General features: G+C 46.5%; 1 protein-coding gene across 1 annotated transcript in view; it reads right to left on the reverse strand.

Moving 5' to 3' along the window:
* The window catches only part of LOC119957048 (complement C3-like), a 166,552-nt gene that overhangs the window by 24,336 nt on the left and 119,794 nt on the right, over window positions 1-22,422 (reverse strand). The window contains exons 28-34 of the mRNA XM_038784654.1: window positions 20,751-20,898; window positions 18,857-19,038; window positions 15,229-15,387; window positions 14,497-14,556; window positions 9,750-9,840; window positions 7,068-7,119; window positions 1,467-1,554 (exon numbers count right to left, since the gene is read on the reverse strand). Coding sequence (XP_038640582.1) covers window positions 1,467-1,554; window positions 7,068-7,119; window positions 9,750-9,840; window positions 14,497-14,556; window positions 15,229-15,387; window positions 18,857-19,038; window positions 20,751-20,898 — 780 coding nt within the window. The remainder of the gene's footprint in view (window positions 1-1,466; window positions 1,555-7,067; window positions 7,120-9,749; window positions 9,841-14,496; window positions 14,557-15,228; window positions 15,388-18,856; window positions 19,039-20,750; window positions 20,899-22,422) is intronic.

Consider the following 22,422-nt stretch of genomic DNA (forward strand, 5'->3'; position numbering starts at 1 on the left):
ACCATTCTACTCCCTCTCTCCTCATAGGACAGTTTCTCTTCCCAGGAATCAATCTCATAAACCTTTGTTACACTTTAAGGCAAATATTTCCTTACTTCGTTAAAGAGACCTGAACTGTACACAATACTTCCTTTGGTAACTGTACACGATACTTCCTTTGGTAACTGTACACTATACTTCCTTTGGTAACTGTACACTATACTTCCTTTGGTAACTGTGCACGATACTTCCTTTGGTAACTGTACACTATACTTCCTTTGGTAACTGTACACGATACTTCCTTTGGTAACTGTGCACGATACTTCCTTTGGTAACTGTACACAATACTTCCTTTGGTAACTGTACACAATACTTCCTTTGGTAACTGTACACAATACTTCCTTTGGTAACTGTACACGATACTTTCTTTGGTAACTGTACACAATACTTCCTTTGGTAACTGTGCACGATACTTCCTTTGGTAACTGTACACGATACTTTCTTTGGTAACTGTACACAATACTTCCTTTGGTAACTGTACACGATACTTTCTTTGGTAACTGTACACAATACTTCCTTTGGTAACTGTGCACGATACTTCCTTTGGTAACTGTACACAATACTTCCTTTGGTAACTGTACACAATACTTCCTTTGGTAACTGTACACGATACTTTCTTTGGTAACTTTGCACGATACTTACTTTGGTTTCACAGCCTTTCTTGTACACATACTTCAACCTCCTTGCAATACAGGTAAAGATTTCATTTTCCTTCTTAATTTCTCGCTCTAACTGCATGTTAATACTCTGTGATCCACATACAAAGCACCCAAATCCCTCTGACACAACACTTACCAGTCTGTCACTTTTTAAAAAGTTATTCTGCTATTCCTTCCTTCCCACCACAGTAGATTTCACATTTTCCCCATTCACTTCCCAAATGCACTCCATGAACTTATCCTCCAAGCTACAATTGCCAATCTGGTTTGCCCAGATTACATGAAAATTGAAGTCCTGACATTTATTGCGTTACCTGTGTTAGATGTTCCTCTCATTCCCTGCTTTATCTGCCATCCAATAATATGATTACTTTTAGGGCGGCTGAAGCTACTCCCACTACTTTCTATATATTATTTTGCAGCTCAATGCATATGCACCAACTCGTAAACCCAATGTTCTGCATTAAAATCTTTTCACACTACTGCCTTGGGCTCATTCTTTGTTAACCTCATTCAGGGTTATCCTACCTGTTTTCCCATTTTGCCTAACTTTTTTACAACTCAACTATCCTGGAAAATCTAGTTGCCGACCTTGTTCAATCTGCTACTAGTAATAGCTGCTATATCAAAGGTTTAATATCTATTTGTGCCATTAACACAGCTAAAACCCTTGATTTTAGATGAAGCATCTTTCATTTTAACTTTTGACGTGATCTTGGTTCTGATATAAATGTACGCTGTTCTTATTAAATAATAAAAAAGTCTTACCAAATTCAGATCTTCTGTATCTGGAGAAAATCCTGTCAGCATGGAAATATCTATAATGACCATCGAGGAATCAGTATCACCAAGGTACCTTAAAGGAGCAGGACATTACAAGTTTACTTCCAAAATTAGGAAAACTTACTACAATCATTGGGCTTTTTGAGCCCTTACTGAGAGACATATGCAGATTGTGGAATATTATTCATTCTGGACCTTAAAAACAGCGGCAAAGTGACAGCTGAAAAGGCGTATTCGTGGGTGTTTTACGAAGCCAAAATCGGCGGCGAACCATCGCTGACAGGCTGGCAGTGCTGCCGGGTGAAACTCCCGGCTCCTGCACCGAAAATGGGCAGTGAATGGCCGCGCATGGCAACGTCCTGCAGCGGTCACACTGTACAAATTGCGCCAGACCCCGTGACCCCACAGGCCACCCCCTGGCTACCCCCACCAGCCCCCCACCTCACGGACCCTCCCCCCACTGGCCAGCTGGTCACAGTCCGCAGCCACCACACCAGGTGCTCGACCGCTCAGACCACACGCCTACCACGCGGTCGGAAATGCGGCCCATCGGGAGAAGAGCGTTACGGCAGGGCCTTCCGGTGATGCGCCAACGGCGTTCCAATGGCATGCGTAGGGCGGCGCAATTGCACCACTTCTGTGGGGGCTGTGCCATGTGAGAGTACCTTTAAGAAATGAGTGTTTATCAGATGGCTGCAGTGATGTCAGAGTGTGGATGGAGCTGGGCTCTCAGTCTGCTTTTACTTTCGCTTTGGGCTGTCTGCTACAGGGTGTGTGTTTAGTTCCACACTGGATAGCTGCATAGCTGCAGTCACAGCAAGAAGGTGTATTAGTCTCTCTTTCTCTGCAATGTAAAGACTGCCTCCAGATCCTTTGGTGTTTTAAAAATAATACCTGTTTCTGTAGAGAAGTTAAACCTGAAAACTCTTTATGTAAAAACGATTTTTTTTGTCTTATGGATTTTGCAAGGAAAGATTAAGAATTACTTTAGAGTACTGTATTCTTTGGGGGATTTATTGGTGTTGATAGTTGTTAAGATGGTTACTGTGGGTTTATAAAGTGTTAACTGGTTTCATAAATAAACATTGTTTTAATTTAAAAGTACTGTAGATTTCTGTTGCATCACACCTGTAAAGTAGGCCCGTGTGCTCCCCGTAACCACAATCTCTTAAGATTTGTGGGTCAGATGAACTTCATGATACACATTGGGGTTCCCTAAACCCTGGCCCATAACAGGAGGAGCATGGCTGACCTGCGTCAAACTGCGCCGCCCCAGATTTCGGCATCGGAATGGATTCTCTGTCCTATTGCCGATTACGATATCAGCGTCGGGCAACGTAGAAACTCACTCACAATTTTTTGGCAATAGTATTTCCTTAATAAATTTGTATGAATCCATTATGTTGTTTTGTGTTTTCATCGAATAAACTGCTGGAAAATTAACTTCCATTTGGAGGTAAAAGTGGGGTTAAAGCAGGTGAGGTCAAAAGGTCATTTTGCGGGAAATCAAAACAGATAATATCACCCTATTGAAATCAAACAAGCAGCCGAGACTGGAGAAGAGCAAAGAGAACTGGAGATTAGGGCAAGTAGTGAACATAGAACATAGAACAGTACAGCACAGAACAGGCCCTTCGGCCCTCGATGTTGTGCCGAGCTTTGTCCGAAACCAAGATCAAGCTATCCCACTCCCTGTCATTCTGGTGTGCTCCATGGGCCTATCCAATAACCGCTTGAAAGTTCCTAAAGTGTCCGACTCCACTATCACAGCAGGCAGTCCATTCCACACCCTAACCACTCTCTGAGTAAAGAACCTACCTCGGACATCCCTCCTATATCTCCCACCCTGAATTCCATGGAGAGGCACAGGTTTCAGTTCGATAAGCTTGGGGATCAAAGATATTTTAACCACCTTCTCTTTGTGATCAAATGGCAAGTAACATTTGTGTTACTTAGACAATGCCCATCTCCAACAAGAGAGAATCTAACCATTTCCCCATGACATCCAATGATATCACCATCACTGAATCCCCCTGGGGGTTACCATTGGCCAGACACTGAACTGGTCTAGCCACATACATACTGTGGCTACAAAAGCTGAACAGAGGGTCGGAATCCTACGGCAATTAACTCACATCCTGACACCCAAAGCCTGTCCACAATGTACAAGTCAGGAGTGTGATGGAATACTCACCATTTGCCTGGATGAGTGCAGCTCCAACAACACTCAAGCAGCTTCACACCATCCAGGAGAAAGCAGTCCACTTTATTGGCATCCCTTACACATACATTCACTCCCCTCCACAGTAGCAGCAGTATGTACTATCTACAAGTTGCGCTGCAGGAACTCATTAAATAGGACCTTCCAAACCCACGATCACTATCATCTAGAAGGACAAGACCAGAGGGTACATGGGAACATCAACACCTTGAAGTTCCCCTCCAAGCCACTCATCATCCTGACTCAAAAATATCTCACTATTCCTTCACTATAGCTGGGTCAAAATCCTAGAATTCCCTCACACTTCGCGCTTTGGGTGTACTTCCACCACATGGATTATAACGATTCAAGTATGCAGTTCAGTACCACCTTCTAAAGGGCAATTGTGAATGGACGATGAATGCTGGCGTAGCTTGTTAAGTGCACATCACATTAATTAATTTTTAAATAATTACCATTATTGTATCTCTGCCATCAGCTTTCTGGGGGGTACCATGAACCAGAAATTTAGCTGGGTCAGCCATATGAATACCATGGTTGGAACAGTAGGATAGGGGTTGGGAATTCCGTGGCAAGTTGCCCACCACCTGACTCCCCACACCCTGCCCACCATCGACAAGGCACAAATCAGAAATGTGGTGGAATATTCTCCACTTGCTTGGATGACCACAGCTCCAAAAATACTCAAGAAACTCATCAACATCTGAAAAAATAACAGCCCGCTTGATTGGACCCCACCCAACCATCTTAAACATTCACTCATTCCACCAACATCACACAAGGGCTGCATCATATACCAGCTGTCAACAGCAGCTGACAAACGCACAACCTCTTCCAGCTTAAAGAAAAAGGGCAGAAGGAACTACGAGGTCCCACGTTACATACCATTCCAACCTAGAATACAATGCCGTACCTTAACTGTCAATGGGTAAAATCCTGGACCACGTTCGCTAATAGCACAGTGGGTCTACACCATACAGGCTGCAGAAGTTCAAGAAACGCAATGGAGGATTGGCAGTAAATATCCCAACTGTGACTTTGGTTCAGGTCTTCCAGAGTTCTGGGATAATTGGAATGTTGAGTGCAGAATTTCAAACATGGGGCGCGATTCTCTGAGAGGCCCGACGCCATCGTGAAATCTGGAGAGGCTCATGACGGCGTCGGAAGCCTCTCCCGGCCCCCTATTCTCCCCTCCCCGGGGGGATAGGTGGGAAACTCGGCCGCGGGGCCTTGACGCTGGCGGCAGAGGGGAAATAGTGCGTCCGATTGGGACGCCGGCCCGACGATCGGTGGGCACCGATCGCAGACCTGTCCCCTCCCGAGCACGGTCGTGGTGCTCACTACCCTCTCCACCCCCCACAAGCCCCAAACGGGCATCTCACGCCCGTTTCACAACGGCAGCGACCAGGTGTGGTTGCCGCTGTCGTGAAACGGTCGTGAATGGCAGGCAATCCATCGGGGTCGGAGAATCGCGGGCCGCCGTGAAAAACGGCGGCCCGCGATTCTCCGCGGGTTTTGCGGCCCACCATTTTGGGGTGGGAGCGGAGAATCGCGCCCATGGAGTTTCAGCCAATGCAGACCAAGGTTCCATAGGTGACTGCAACTTGACAGGAAAGAGAATTTGGAGGTGAGGGTGGTAGTTTGTAAGGATATGCTACGGAAGTTTGATTTGAAGGTTGTGAGAATGAGGGCGATAGTATGTGAGAAGAGGGAACCATTTACAATGTTGGCTGGTATGGAAACCGAGAATTCAAGTTGGATAGTGCGAGGATCATGCGATTGGCACAAGGAGGTGCAGAAAGTGCATCTCACAGACAAGGTGAACTTGGAGACGCCATGACAAGAGAAACTACAGAAAGTTCAGGGTTAGGGCAGTGAGAGGATTGTCTTGATGAGCAAGAAGGAAGGAAATGAGTAGAGATATCTTAATGGATAACCTCAATCATAGTGAGAAAGAAATCCATGCGCCAAGGTGACGTTGCAGTGGGGGAGGGGGAGGGGGGGAGAATTTACTCCCTATTGGATATTCTGAATTGATTACTTACTGTTGATTTTATCAGAAATATATCAGTTGACAATCTGAAAGGACTGAACCTATATTAATTCCAGGTTTCACATATGTGGGTTAGTCACATCTGTAACTTCCTCAGAAGGGAGGCATAGTAGCACAGTGGTTGGCACTGCTACCTCACAGCGCCAGGACCCGTGTTGAATTGCGGCCTCGGGTGTCTGTGTGGAGTTTGCATTTTCTCCCGTGTCAGCGTGGGTTTCCACTAGGTGCTCTGATTTCCTCGCACAAATGTGGTCTGGTGGATTGGCCATGCTAAATTGGGGTAACAGGGATAGTTTGGAGGTGTGGGCCTAAAGAGGGCAATAATTCCTCGGGTCGGTGCAGACTCGATGCGCCAAATGGCCTCCTTCACTGCAGGAATTCTATGATTCTAGTGGCAATGTCCAATGGATTGCCATCCTTGACGGACTAACCCATGTTGATATTCCAAACTGTCTCCGCCAAACGTCCTCATTGAGGCTAGGTGAAACAGGAGTTAATAAGTCATTCTTTTGATAAATCTTATCCTACGCAAGAGAGTCTCCAGACCTTCTTCTGTGTCTAACTGTCCCAATTCCAGTTCAGAAACCACATTGCTTTGGAGTTTACTCTCGTAAGGTGGAGAAAGAGCCAATGCCATACCTTGTTTCCTCTTTCCCTACGTAACAACTTCACTTCTCCATTGGTCATACAGTCCCCTTTTCAGAAAATAATCGAGGATAGTCATATCCTGATACCTTTAGTCTAGGTCCAGCCATTTTTTTTTTTCAGCTGAGGAAGGAGCTGTGCTCCGAAAGCTGGTGATTCGAAACAAACCTGTTGGACTTTAACCTGGCGTTGGAAGACATCTTACTGTAGCTACCCGAAAGGAGGCGTTCAAAGGGACAATTAACAGGTTAAGCGGTTCAGACAATGGGGAGGTGGGGTGGGACCAGAGGAGGTAAGGAGTTTCGGACCAGAGGAGGTGGTAGGGCTAGAAAGGAAGGGTGGGGAGGACGGTTCGGGTTAGGGGTGGGTCATGTGCCGGGGGGGGGGGGGGGGGGGGGGGATTCCCATGTAAAACTGGGTCAGGGTTATTTAAACAGTTACTCTGGAGTTCGAAGTGATTTAGTGAAAATAAGCAATTGTCACGTATACCTTTATGTGGGAATTTCCGAGAGGGATTCACCAGCGCATCATTGGTGCACCCACTAAATACGACACTGGGCAACCAGGAAGTTATGGACAAACATCTCCCAGCAACTGTTAAATCAATTTCCTCAATAATATCAAATAAGAAATGTAACTCCAAACGATTGAAATATGAACTTCTTACCGTGTGCAGATGTTTATCATCAGAGAATTCTGAGCATCTTGGGGTCGTAAAGCTGTAACAATGTGAAACAAGGCTAGTCATTGACATTGTGAGCATTTTCATTCACAATTATATATTCAAATTTGCATGAAAGGAAAGTTAAATTGTAATTATATTGCTCCTTTTTCATGACTTATGTCCATTCTTATAATCAATGAAGCACTGTTGAAGTATATCTCATGTGTAATGTAGGAATCCTAACAGCCAGTGTGGGTCCAATCAGGTCCCACAAATAGCAATGACATGAATGTACAGATCAGCAGATCTCAGGTGTTGATTCAGGAATAAATGTTCACCAGGAAACCAGGAGAACTCCCCGGCTCTTCCTTAAATTGCTTCAATGAAAATAGATATACTTAAGAATACAGACAGATTTAAAGGGTGGGATTCTTCGACCCCCCCCCCCCCCCCCCTCCACCGGGCCAGAGAATCACCGGGGGAGGGGTGGGGGCGGCGTGAATCCCACCCCCCCACCCCAGCGCCGGCTGCCGAATTCTCCGGTGCAGTTCTTTCGGCGGGAGCAGGGATCCTCCGCTCCGCGCTGGGCCGAGTGGCCGCCCCTTTTCGGCCAGTCCCACAGGCGTAAATCTAACAAATTCCCTACCGGCGGGACCTAGATCGGCGGGTGGCCTGCGGAGCCCTCGGTGTGGGGGGGGGGGGGGTGGGGGGGTATGGCCCGGGGTGGGGGGGGGCCCCACGGTGGCCTGGCTCGCGGTCGGGGCACACCGATCCGCGGGCAGGTCTGTGCCATGGGGGCACTCTGTCCCTCCGTGCCGGCCACTGTAAACATCCGTCATGACCGACGCGGAGAAGAAACCCCCTGCGCGTGCGCTGGGATCACACCAGCACACGCTGGCGCTCCTGCACGTGTGCCAACTCCCGCTGGCCGGCAGAGGCCCTTTGGCGTCGGCTGGCGCGGCGCCAACCCTTCCGGTGCTGGCCTGGCCCCTGAAGGTGCAGAGGATTCCGCACCTTCCGGGTGGCCCGACGCCGGAGTGGTTCACGTCACTCCTCGGCGCTGGTACGGTCCGGAGACCGGTGAATCCCGGCCAAAGTCTTTCCAATCTCTACAAGGTGCCAGCCAGGAGTATTACGATCCAGACCAAACCCCAACAGTGGCTACAGTGGCTGAAACCCCAGTATTTTGATTCATGATGTAAGACTGTGCGGAAAGAACACTTCGTTCCAGGAATGGTTGTAGTAAGGAATAGGGATTTGGTATTTTAAAAACAAAAGTTTAGTACGAACACAATATTAAACTCTTTATCATACCAGAAAATAGCTTACCATTACCCCTGGAACAATGCTACTCAATACAGTAAATATATGGCGCGATTCTCCAGAACAATTTCTAAGTTCATTGGTGGTGGAATTTTCAGGGAGTTTCTTATTAGACGTCTTTGATGCCTTTCGGGAGAACCGTTCCCCAAGTTTATCAACTTGCATATCCCAGTTCTTGTTTCTGTGAATCTCACAAATCACAATTTTTCCGTCCTTCCCACGTATCCACAGTCAAACCCCTCTCTATCGCTTCCTCAACCTCTCTTAAAAATATTCACTGTTGGGTGGCACGGTGACGCAGTGGTTAGCGCTACTGCCTACAGCGCTGAAGACCCGGGTCCGAACCCGGCCCCGGATCACTGTCTTTGTGGAGTTTGCACGTTCTCCCAGTGTCTGCAGGGAGACCCAAGGTGCGCGGGAGAGGTGGATTAACCACACTTAATTTCCCCTGTATTGGATGAAAATAATTGGGAACTCTAAAATTATTTTTTTAAATGTTCACTGATGCTGGGATGATTGCACTTCACAAAAGATGAGTCCAATAAGGGAGTTTTAACTGCCTCATTGCAAGGCAAATGGGAGGTTAACTCCAAGCAGTACACTGGACTCATTTCTTGCCCTGCAATTATTTTAATACGGCTGTTTTCTTGGATGGCTGACCTGCCCTTGCGACCCAGGCAGGAGTATCACACATTTTCCTATTCATTCCTGGCATTTCTCATATCCCTGTTCTTGTTACTGATTCTCAATTGCCATCAAACTAGTGGCCCCAGAGTTCTTTCAGAGGTCGATTCAGATGCAACCATAGTGCTTTCAGTTTAGACTCATACATATAGACCAGACCAGGTGAGGACAGCAGATTTCCTTCTCAAGGGGATATTACTGAACCACTGAGCCTTTAATACAATCCAGTAGTTTCATGGTCACATTATTAACACTAGCGGGTGGGTTAGCCCAGTGGCTGGACTGCTGGTTCATGATGCAGAGCAACGCCAACAGCATGGGTTCCATTCCCGTCCCAACTCAGGTTATTCATGCAAGTCCCGTCTTCTCAACTTTGCTCCTTGCCTAAAGTGTGATGACGGTCAGTTTAAATCACCAGCAGTCAGCTCTCTAAGAGCCTATGGCCCTCTGGGACTGCGGCAACATTTACATTGTATATAAACAGCTATATTGCCAGTGCATTGACTGGGTCCTGTCACTTTGTTTTACTGCTGATCGAGCAAAATTATCCCATCATATCGCTTGCTGCAAGTCAAAAAATGTAAGAATGATGTTTGCCATCAGCTGCATTTCAGAGTGGGTTGTGCTATAATTAGTTGAGATAAATAATGGTCTCACGATGGTTTGTGCATGGCTCACCTTGAGGCACCTCTTCCACAGTCACTTCTAAACTCAAATTCTGGCATTTGCCGTCTTGCTTATCCAGCAGAGCATGATAACTAGTCAGAACCTGTAGAGTAAAAGCACAAGTAGTGGTCATTTATCAAAAGCGGTACATTTAAAATATAACAATAAGCCAAACCAATCAAACCAATCAAATCTGGACTGACAGGTTTATGTCGCATGTAGGGACCCTGCGGAAGTCCTTGCTCACTCTACTTGCTCACTCACATGTCCTGTAATTGAATGGGAAGTTTAAACTTACAATGGGATAATTCATGCTGCCTGAGGCCCTCAGCAAAGGTCATCAAACTGAGCTCCGGGCCAGAAACTTGGTTAGATCCACAGAATTTACCCAGATAATTACCTAGCAAATGTTATGCTGGTTAAAACCTGGTCAAAGTCCGTGATTAGCAGCAGAACTAAACTGAGCACCACAACAGAGCCAAGCTTCCCAATCCGACTTGACTCTCTCTCTCCCACCAGCGTTCCATGGCCCGAATACCCACCCAACCTGACTCCCACATGACCCAACCATCGCACCCCAACTTGGTTAACCCCAAAGCAATTAACCATCCCCCTGACAATCACTCACCCAATCCACTCACTCATCCATTCATTAACCCACACTCATTCATTAAGACTTGGGACCTGTAATATACCTGAACATGGCAGCAAGTGCCATAAACAGGGGGCAAGTCCTCTCCTTTCTTTGACTCTCCTATGCTCGCTGGATTTACCCTGAAGAGATTGCGCTGGCCCATTTCTGCTTCTTCTGCGAACGGAAGTATTCTCTGAAAACGGGCAGATCTGTCAGGGCACAGAAAATGTCTGGGCTGCTGCACTGCTCCCAACATGGTTGCTGACCAGAAGATTTGGGTCAGTGTCTTTTGCAAGCTCTACTTTTCCTACATTGTCACAAAATCTTGGATTATATAGCACATGTACTGCAGTGGTTCAGGAAAGTGATTCACTGCAACCTACTCAGTTAGGATGGTCAATAAAAGATTCCTCATCACCAGAGCACCTCGGGGCCACCTTTCAAGCAAAAATACTTTTCTGAGTTTAGTTTAACTCTGCCCACAGCGGAAGGTTTTAGGCACCTTATGTCCGAATAAAGCGCTTAGTCTTCCAGTTGAAGCAAATGCTTTATTGAGGAAGTTCTTTCTCTCTTCGGAGCTTATGCCAGAAGTTACATCTGAGCTGTCTGCCTCTGTCTGGTCACTAGCTGCAGTTCCTGTGAAGAGAGTTGGGACGGGACAGGATTTTTCGACACCCCGCCGGGTCGGAGCATTGCCGGGAGGCGGCGTGAATCCCGCCCCGCCGCTGGCTGCAGAATTCTCCAGTGCCGGGGTTTTGGCAGAGATGGGAATCGCTCCCCGCCGGTTGGCGGCTGCTAGCAGCCCCCCCCCCCCCCCGGCGATTCTCCGGCCCGTGATGGGCCGAGCGGCCGCCCATTTCTGTGCGGTCCCACCAGCGTATATCAAACCAGGTACATACCGCCGGGATCTGGCTTTGCAGGTGGCCTGAGGAGTCCTCAGGGAGGTGCGGGGGGGGGGGGGGGATCTGGCCCCGGCGCGTGCCCTCCCGGTGGCCTGGCCCGCGATTGAGCCCACTGATCCGCGGGTGGGCCTGTGCCGTGGGGGCACTCTTTCCCTCCGCGCTGGCTGCTGTCCATCTCCGTCGTGGCCGGCGCGGAGAAGAATCCCCCCCCCTGCGCATGCACTGGGATGATGCCAGCAAACGCTGGCGCTCCCGTGTATGCGGCAACTCACACTGGCCGGCGGAGGCCCTTCGGCGCCAAGCCCTTCTGCGCTGGCTGGCACGGTGCCAACCCCACTGGCGACGTGCTAGCCCCTGAGAGTGCGGAGGATTCCGCACCTTCCGGGCGGCCCGACGCCAGAGTGGTTCACGCCACCCGCCCCGCCGGGTAGAGGAGAATCCCACCCCTTATCCTGGCTTTTGTCTCTCTATTTATATTATATTTATATTGTATTGGTATTAACCCATTGTATACATGCAGATGTGCAGATCATTACAGCATCAGGAGAGATAATAGTGGCGGGATTCCCCCACACCCCGCCAGGTGGGAGAATCACCGGGCGCCGGCGTGAATCCTGCCCCCGCAGTCCTCCTAATTCTCCCGCCCCCCCACAAAAACCAGCCCGGCGTGAGTTGCACCGCCTGCCTCGGAGAATGGTAGGGTCCGGCACGACTCAGTGGCTGCCCGAAATCTCCCGCCCGTCTGTTGCCGGTCCGGCCGGCGTATATTGGAGTAGGTCCCTTACCGGCGGGACTTGGTGGCGCGGGCGGGCTCCGGGGCTCTTGGGGGTGAGCGGAGGGTTCTGGCCCCGGGAGGTGCCCCCACGGTGGCCTGGCCCGTGATTGGGGCCCACTGATCCGCAGACGCGCCTATGCAGTGGGAGCACTCTATCCTTCCGCACAGGAGGCCGTGGTCCTCCGCCATTCCCGGTGTAGAAGCGATTCACTCTGCGCATGCGCGGCGATGACGCCAGCATGCGCCGACGCTCCCGCACATACGCCGACTTGCGCCAGCTGGCGGAGGAACTTTTGTGCTGGTTGGTGTGGTGCCAAGCCCCTTTCCCGCCAGCCGGCGGGGCACCAACCACTCCGGGCCTACAACAATGAGTCACTTATTGTAGATATCAAGCAATTGAAGGAAAGCCTGATTAATGTGGAAAATCAACTTTCACGGATCAAAGAGAATTTGCTGACGAAAAAAGAATTGGTGAGAACAATCAGTTGGGGAAAGAGGAACACTTGACTGAGAACTTGAAATATCTAAATGATAAACTTGTAAAAGCAAACTTAGCAAAGGTTGATATTCAGTTAAAACTTGATGAACTTTAAGCATTGGAAATTTCTGTGAAGTATCGTGAAAAATGCTTTGAACAGGAAAAGGAGTTGCTGGCAAATCCGAATAATTGGCTGAATGCGGAATTACAAAGCAAATTAACAAACTGCTAGAACTTTGTTGTGAAAAGAACAATGAGATTCTTGAGCTTGGAAGCAAACTGGAGAAAATGAAGGAGAAGATGGCGGTAAGGAATGTCACAATTCTAAAGTTGTTCCTGTGAATAAAAAATAATTGTCAAAGCGTGATCCAACCAATCAAAGCTCTGATCCAAGTGATATTACTGATGTATCAAAGTTGATATGGACAATAAGAAAACAACTAAGTGCCTGCAAAACTGGAAATTACGACTTGCCAACAAGAAGGACTGAAATTAGAAAATGACCTTTTTGGCTAAATGACTAGAGGCACTGATTTAAAAATGCTGGTCAGCCAGACTACACAAGATGTAGTAATTGGAAGAAAACCAAGTGAACAGTTTGCCAAAAGCCATTCAAAATCTGCTGAGAACTGGACTGAGATAGTTCATAAATTGTGCAAATTGAAGGGTTGGAACGAATTATGAAACTCCAGAAGAAGTGATTGACATGGCTCAAACACAATTTACAAGAATTTGTTCGAAATGGGACTGGGGGAAACGGCAAGATCATAAAAAGTTTGCAAAACAAAGCAAGAAGAAACCATTTTGAGTGAATATAAGATGCATCTCAACATTCTTAGAACACCAAAAAGAGATTTTGACAAGGGAAGAAATGATATGACAACGCACAAAAAATAACTTTTTGATTGTGTTGCATCGAGATGTGAATTTACCACATGTGAATTTGGAAAGTGGGCTTGAAAATTGAACTATGCCTACTAGTAACAAAAAGGACTATTGGACTGTAGATGTAAATGAAACATTATTTTCAGGGTTAAAATCTGGAACCAGAAGAAAAAGAAACACATGGCGTGAGTCACGATAATGCCATCATGTACAGATTCTGATTATGCTGTTATTGTCGTCATTTTGGTTAAAGGGCAACACGGTTGGCACAGTGGTTAGCACTGGGCTTCACAACACCAGAGTCCCAGGTTCAATTCCTGGCTTGGGCCACTGTCTGTGCAGAGTCTGCACCTTCTCCCCGTGTCTGAGTGGGTTTCCACGGAGTGCTCCGGTTTCCTCTCACAAGTCCCGAAAGATGTGCTGTTAGGTGAATTGGACAGGGTGAATGTGCTGTTAGGGTGAATTCTCCCTTATGACTTGATAAAAATCTTTAAAATAATTAAAATAAACACAATATCATGCATCATTTACAGCACAGTTTCACATAAATGATACTGGAACCAAGAGGCTATAACCATCAAGAAAAAATGAGAAGGTGAGGCCCTATTCTCTGGAAAAGAGAATGCCGGGGAGCGATCTGACAGAACTGTTTAAAACTCTGCAACGGTCTGACAGAATAGATGTGGAGAAAACATTTCCAATGTGGAAGGGACCAAACATAGGGGCCCTAAATCTAATAGACATTAATAAACCTCAATAGGAATTCAGAATAAAGTTGTTTTCCCAGAGGGCGGTTAGATTGCAGAATTCACCACCGCAAGGAATAATAATGGGAAGCTGGATAACCATAAGCGGGAGAAAGAATATCCTGATTAGAGTTGGTCGTGGCTGTGTGGGGCATAAAAACTGGAATGGACCAATTGGCCAATTGGCTTTCATCTGTATCATATGCAGTTCAGCTGGAACATTTTACCCTTTAATGGTGTTACAATGCCACAATTTAATACATCATCTGCAACAATTGAAGGGATGAAGGACTAAATTCTTGTACTCCAAAACAATAAGTACTCAACGCCAACACTTACCTTCATTGTTCCTTGTCCTTTCCCAGTCGCAGTTATCACCACATTTTCAAGGCCGCTCATCTGAAGTATAGATAACGTTAATTAGCCATTTCTCCAATCTGAATTCCCCCGCCGATTCTCCAATCTGAATGCCCGCCAAGTCCCGCCGGCGCCATTCGTGTGTGGTCCCACCCGGCGGGACCTCAGTGTTCATGCTGCGGGGGCCGTCCTGGTGTGGGGGAGGGGGGATCCGGCTCCAGGGTGGAGGACCTCCACTGTGGCCTGGCCCGCGTTCAGGGCCTACCAATCGGTGGACGGGCTTATCCCAGGGGGGGGGTCTATGTTCCTCAGCGTCGGTCCAGAGATAAGATAGAGGAGCCCTACAGTGGCCTCTGGGCCGGCGCGGAGAAGACAACCCGCACCAGCCATGGCGTGCATGCACGAACTCGCGCCGGCCGTGCTGGCGCCCGTATCGGTAGCTGGAGCTGCGTGAGGCGCTCCAGTGCCGTGCTGGCCCCCTATGCAGCACAGGATCTCTGATCCTAGGGGCCAGATGACGCCAGCATGAAACGCTCCAGCGTTTACGATGGCATCAACACTTAGCCCCAGGATTGGAGAATCCGCCCATCATCTTGGAGAATGACACTATTTCTGGTCAAAAATAGTAGGGAGAGGAAGCAGAAGTGAACATAGTTTGGAGATATCAAAAAGAAAAGTTGAAAAGTTTATTTTAAAACTTAAGTCATAACTAACCCTTGTTGATTTTGCTACGTATTTATTTGATAAGTCAAAATTCCATTTGATAGGTTTCCGTCTGCCAGGAATGGTTACGACAACATCCAAGTCAATTTCTTCTATTGGAGGAGCACCAGCCTGGTAATTGGCTAAACCTTGCAAAGCAATCATGGTCGCCTGGGGGAGTGGAAAAAAGAATCTTTGTTAAACATAATTCGGACTTGCTTGCTTGCTCCAGAAATAAGAATAAATAACTAATTTCTTGTTTTGTTCGCGGAAAGTAATCAAGAGATGGTAGAAAAATAGTAGATTCTAGCAGCGGCACTGTGGCATAGCGCTTAGCACTGCTGCCTCACAGTGCCGGGGACTTGGATTTTGATTCTACCCTCCTTCAGTGTGGAGTTTGCATGTTCTCTCTATGCCTGTGTTGGTTTCCTCCGGGTGCTTCGGTTTCCTCCCACAGTCCAAAGATGTGCAGGTTAGGTGGATTGGCCATGATAAATTGCCCCTTCATGTCCAATGGTTAGGTGGAGTTGTGGAGATGGGATGTGGGCCTGGGTGGGGCACTCTTTTCACGAGTTGGTGCAGATTCGATGGGCCAAATGACTGACTCCTGCACTGTAGGGATTCTATGAAAAGAGCAATGACATTCTGGTGTCAGTTCCTGGCATACAGGGGAAAGGGAAACTGAGCTTTAAAGTCCTGAGGAGTTAAATTAAACACAAATGGAATTTAGGGCACGATCTTCCATCCATGATGTAATGGAAAAGTATCTCGCCATGGCGCAGCATGGACGATTAAATGGGTGGGATCGGTTTTTGGCAAATCTGCATAACTGAGCGTGCAGTAACTGCCACGACACTTGAAAGGCTTTAAATACCCTGAGATTCTATGATATGCCTTGTATTTATTCAATTCACAGTGCAGCATCTGTAACTACCCTTTGATTGACAGATTAATGGTTTAAACACAGCTGCCAGGAGGTTTGTTTATTTATCTTTACATTCACGCTTGAATGCATCTAAAGTACCCTTCATTGATCCTAACTGCAATGGTTATAAACATTCTAGTTCTGATTGACAGGTGCTGGCCACTTCAAAGCAGCTAAGTGCTTTCACTTCTGCTATTGTAACTGCTGTTTTCTAACTGCAGAAAACAGTATCCTTTTCCCCTGTATGCCAGGAACTGACACCAGAATGTCATTGCTCTTTTCATAGAATCCCTACAGTGCAGGTTACACTCACACATGCATGATGTGTGTGGCAGAGGAGGTGGAGAAGGAGGATGGGGACGCTCCTCCTTGATGAAGGATGGAGGTTCTCCCCTTGTCAGCAGACGGGATCAACATTTGCATTGTGGAGAGGGGGCGAGCCTGTCTCTGGACGCTGGTGGCCCGATACCAGTCAGTGCTGGGAAACAGGCATGTTCTCCGCTGTGCATTATTTTACACAATAAAGATATGAGAATTCTACCTCGGCGACAATCCTAGCACCAATAGAACACAGTCCTCATTCTCCACTGGTGGAGAAATTAGTCTCTGGAATGGAGAATACCGCCCATCATCAATTTGGTTGGAAGGGCACTTATAAGCTATTGCAACCAGATTTCATAAGATGTGCAAAACCGTTCTAGGTGAACAAAACCAATCAATATTCTTGTTTACATAATTAGCGTTTTATATTTTGTTTCGTTGTTGAATACTGAGTATTGGTTCAGTTTATTTTACAAATATTTAGGTGACGAATGTCTAAATCAGGATGCTCGTCATTGGGCCACTGGAGAAGCTCTGATATATCAAAAATACCATGGGTGCGATTCTCCGCTCCCGCGGAAAATCGCGAAGGCCGTCGTGAAATAGGCCGACTTTCACGACGGCCTCGGATCCCGCTCCCCGCACCTAATTCACCCCCACCCGGGGGGCTAGGAGCGGCGCTCCATTATTCACGGCGGCGGGGCCTTGATGCTGGTGTCCAGGCGTCGCGCCGAGAATGACGCGACGGCGGCGTCTATGTGACATCAGACACGCATGCGCAGGTTGGCCGGTTCCAACCCGCGCATGCGCGGCTGATGTCACGACGCTGACAGCACGAACCCGCGCATGCCCGGTGGCCGTCTTTCCCCTCAGCCGCCCCGCAAGACGTGGCGGCTTGATCTTGCGGGGCGGCGGAGGGGAAATAGAGCGTCCGATTGAGACGCCGGCCCGACGATCGGTGGGCACTGATCGCGGGCCTGTCCCCTCCCGAGCACAGTCGCGGTGCTCATTCCCCACCAGGCCCCCTGCAAGCCCCAAACCTGGCATCTACACACCCATTTCACGACGGCAGCGACCAGGTGCGGTTGCCGCCGTCGTGAAATGGTCGCGAACGGCAGGCCGCTCGGCCCATCCGGGTCGGAGAATCGCCGGTCGCCGTGAGTTCTTCCGGCCGGGGGGGGTGGGGTAGAACCGCGGGGGCGCGAGCGGGCATAAAATTTGTCGGGGGGCCCTCCCGCGATTCTCCCACGCCTCGTGGGGAGCGGAGAATCGCACCCCTTCTCTTTTGGGATAGAAATAAATAAAAAGTGAAAATACTGGCCAACCTCTCTGACAAACAGTCATCCAAACTCGAAACGTTAGCTCCCTTCTCTCTACACAGATGCTGAGATTACCCAGTATTTCCTTCTTTTGTTTCAGATCCCAACATCCTCAATAATTTACTTTTCCATTTTAGAATAGAATTTGACACACAACGGTTTAAGATTTAAGGTTTAAGATTTGAAAGAGCCTGGTGTAAACTTTCCGCTGGAATGACATTAGAGTGAGATCATGCTGATTGTAGGGAGAACCTTTGCTGACTCTCATTTGATCCACACCATTTCCCGAATTTCCCATCAATGTGCTGGGTGTGTTATAGCTCCTCAAATATGAGAAAGAATTTTTGAACGCTTTGCAAATGGTGGAAAAAGGTCACTCATGCCAGTTTCTGCCATTTGTGCCACAGCATTCCTGGACAAAAGAATGCTTGTCTGGCCTTAGCATCCAACATTGCTGACCGCAGATGGAGTGTGTCAAGAGTAAATGAACTGCACAAGCTATTATTTTGCATCCTTTTATGACAGCTCAGAAGCCACAGGCTATGGTGCATTGCAACAGACCTCCGTAGTTTGCATTAACCAGTTAATCACCATGCTCTCTTCAAAGAGATCCTCAAGAAATTTGACAAAACCAATTAAGTGAGCCTGAGGAGGGAACGCCAATAAGGATCAAGAGCATCCCTTCATGGTGCGGGGACGTCCACCCACTATTTCACAACAGCATAAAATCTGCCCCTTCATCCCTTTTAGAGATTCTCAAGGCCTTCTACTACTCCATTAATAGACATAAGCTAAAAAGCACTAAATCACAATTAACTATTTGTTCATGTCCATCCGATCATGTGCGCTAAAATATACACTAATGAATCTTCAAAGTCTTGTTCGATGAAATTTGAAAGACGAGCTCAACTTGTATACCAGCACAAGCCTTTTTCTTTGGGAAAGGGTCAATTCTGTTTGACAGCGATAAAAAGGAAAGACTTAAACCTCAACCATTCTTAAAGATCTTTGCAAAACTGTTAGTTTTTATTCTTAAAAATGAATTCAATACAAATGTAAAGTAGAATAATGCAACCTGTGTGGAGCTGTAGCCGCCTCCATATTCGCTTCTTTGTGCCAGCCATTTAACTGCTTTACCAGCTTGGTCAAAATTCTCAAGCTGCACAAGAGCCAGAAGGGCATATCCTGTGGCTTCAATTGTGTACAAAGAGTTGACATTGCCAGCTCCTGCCCAGTATGATTCCTCTGAAAGAGTCTCTGAAAATAATAAGTTAAAATGAAGAACATTCATAGCAAGTGTGCTGCCCCTTTCAAATAAATTGGTCCTGTATGCTCTAGCTCTTACAGAAAAAAAATCCTTTGAAGAAAATTCATCTAGTTCTGATAGAGAGGCACATTGCCAATTATCAAGTGCATTGTCAGGGAGATTGTCTGGAATGAGAATTCAAGCAGAAATGATGCTCCTGATGAATTATTCTGTGAGTAAGAAGTAATGGAACCAGAAAAATCAATGCTCCTCCTGCTTTTGGAGCTTTTAAAAATTATGAATAAAAAAACTATTGGATAACAAATATTTTTTTCTACACTCTTCTGGCCAATATACTCAATCACAAAACTATCAGTGTTTCTTCACTGAAATACTCCAGCATTTCATTCCAAGATTTCTATTAAGTAATATTCCAAAATAATGAACATCAAAGGATAATTATTCTGCCTTCATTCTCAGCACCAAATGTTGCTGGTCCTCGTTAGACCCACAACTGCCAAAATGTCATAATTCCTTATCATTAACAATTCCCAATGAAGGCTTCTCCCATCAGCCGGGAAGTTGCACACAAGTTCAGGCTTCCTCGACCTGCAACAGCATCAAGACTGAGGCTACTGGTTGTTGACATCCTGGTGAGGTTCTCAAGAGACTCGCCATTTTGTCCTCATGTCTCCATTATGGAATGGTAGCGGTGGTGGCACGGGAGCACAGTGGTTAGCACTGTTGCTTCACATCACCGGGATCCCAGGTTCGATTCCCGGCTTGGGTCACTGCCTGTATGGAGTCTGCACGTTCTCCCCGTGTCTGCGAAGGTTTCCTCCCACAAGTCCCGAAGGACTTGCTTGTTAGGTGAATTGGACATTCTCAATTCTCCCTCTGTATCCCCGAACGGGCGCCTGAGTGTGGCGACTAGGGGATTTTCATAGTAACTTCATTGTCGTGTTCATGTAAGCCTACCCTTGACACTAATAAATATTATTATTATTACTGCAATTATCACTGCGGGTTGAACTCATCTGATGGGTGGAGTCCCAGTTATTGACAAAAGAACCACCTCTTATCAGATGTCCTATGCTGGGTGTCCAGCAAATAATGCTGCACCAACATGAAGGAGATAGGGCTGAAAACTATTTCTCAGGAGCAGTGCCAAACATGCTCATCACTAATCAGCTTTGATTCAATGGAGCAGAAACTGGCACAATGTAATTTGTTGTAAGCTCCTTTTGCACTGTGAACAAAAACAACTTCACCTCCTCAACGTTAATTCAAGGGGCTGGTTTAGCACAGTGGGCTAAACAGCTGGTTTGTCATGCAGAACGATGTCAGCAGCGTGGGTTCAATTCCCAGACCAGCCTCCCCGAACAGGCGCCTGAATGTGGTGACTAAGGGCTTTTCACAGTAACTTCATTGAAGCCTACTTGGGACAATAAACGATTATTATTTTTGATTAGGTAAAGGGAAATGTTCGCTACCTCCTGAGTGCAGAGAATTCGGAATTTTCAAACTAGCTCGAGTTCTGATTTCAGGGTTCTGTCTCTGTCTCTGCTTTGTTTTCATTAACTAACCATTTTGCTAAGGTGGTGAGGATTCAATATCCTTTGACAGGACTAACAATTTCACTTACTGTGACAGTCCCTGGGTGTGCAGAGATGATCAGAATGTCAGTAGGAAAATTCTAACGACAGAGAAAATGCAGACTTACCGGAAGCAAATTTCATTAGGATGTCCAGTTTGTTTATTCTCAATAGTGATAGGGCATAGGTTGTTATTGCCACAGAATATGTTCTCTTCAGATTATCAATCCTATTTTGCAGATAGTCTGCTGCTTTTCTGATACTGATATCATAATTCTGAAATTAATGAATAATAATTAAATTAAGAGATTTTAGAATGACAATTTATCAACCGTTACCAACTGGTATATTAAGAAAACATTCACAGCAGTAATATTTCTTGAATATGTAAACTCAGGTGTACCTGTTTTGTTGATTCTCTTTGCTCAATACAATATGGCTGACAGAACATAACATTTTTGCAGTGGAACATAAATCTACCGGTCATGTCTTCATTATGCACTGTGCCCATGCGAAGTAAGGACATTTTATATTAATAGTCTCTTCAACAACATATAATCACTTATGCTGAACAGTCTGGCATCACCAGATATTGCAGGAGTGCTCCTTCTGATCCAAATTGAAATTAAAAGGACTGCTGTTCTTCGCACTCTAATCATTCCCAATGAGCCAGCTTCCAGTTTCACCATGATCCTATAATCAATCCACAACCATTGATCCTACTCCTTTCTCTGATCACTCCTCCAGACCTCTAACCTCGAATATCTTACTTCCCCCATTTCCCTGTAGCTACTAATTTCTCTCCCCTGCTCTATCCTCGTTATATTCCCGGGCCTTGTCTCCAAATTCTCTTTCAACTTCGAGTAGCTTCCATGCGTTAACCATCAGAATCCACATCTTTGCCCTTTGCAATAAAGATTTTTGGTCACAAAGTTGTTGATCTGGGTGGGTGACAATGCCACAGCAAGGGAATGAGGACATCTGGGTCCCGAGTAAAAATGACAACAGATAAGATCATGTTTATCAATGATGCCAATGATTTGGTCGGGTAGTCTGCTATCGATCACTTCCAAACTTACATACTGAATAATTGCCAAATATACGAGGTCCCCTTTTCTGTTTGATATGCATGGAAAGCAAGAGTCAGGTCTTTCAGGTGAGATGGGAGACAATTGGAGGTAATTTTGGCATGGGAAAGGCTTTTGTCTTATCACATGGCTTCAGTGATGTCATTGTGTGGGTGGAGCTGGGTTGTGGCTCTGTGAGCTATTTTGGTTTCACTTTCACATTTTTGGCTGCTGTGGACTCAGAGAACAGAATTGTTTTGGCCTTTCTCTCTCTAGTTTCATTTTAAAGATATGCTCCAGTAGAAATCACCTTGGTAGTGATTTTTAAGATACAGTTTGCTTTCCTGAAGGGTTTAAAGCTGCTGGTGAGATGGGGGTCAGCATCTCAGGAAAACCAGTCTTATTCAAGTGAGAATGCAGAGTGCTGGGTCATGCCTTTATAAAGGGGTTTTGGTTTATGGGATTTTGTTTTTGAATTGGAACAGTTGAGGGGGAATTCATTAAGTGTGAAACATAGATTACTGTAGCTGTGGGGTATCTTTATTTTGTAGTTGATACAAATTCTTGCTGTTTGGTTATATATAAATGTTAACTAAATTCTTAGAATAAAGTATATTTTGATTAAAGTGTCTAGGAAGACTGTTGCATCGCATCTGAAGAGAAGGCTCTTCTGGTCATCCTCGCCAAATTCAACAAAAAGTTATAGGTCAGTGAACTCAATAATATACTTCGG

Source organism: Scyliorhinus canicula, chromosome 25 (genome assembly GCF_902713615.1).
Source record: "Scyliorhinus canicula chromosome 25, sScyCan1.1, whole genome shotgun sequence".
Lineage (NCBI taxonomy): Eukaryota > Metazoa > Chordata > Chondrichthyes > Carcharhiniformes > Scyliorhinidae > Scyliorhinus > Scyliorhinus canicula.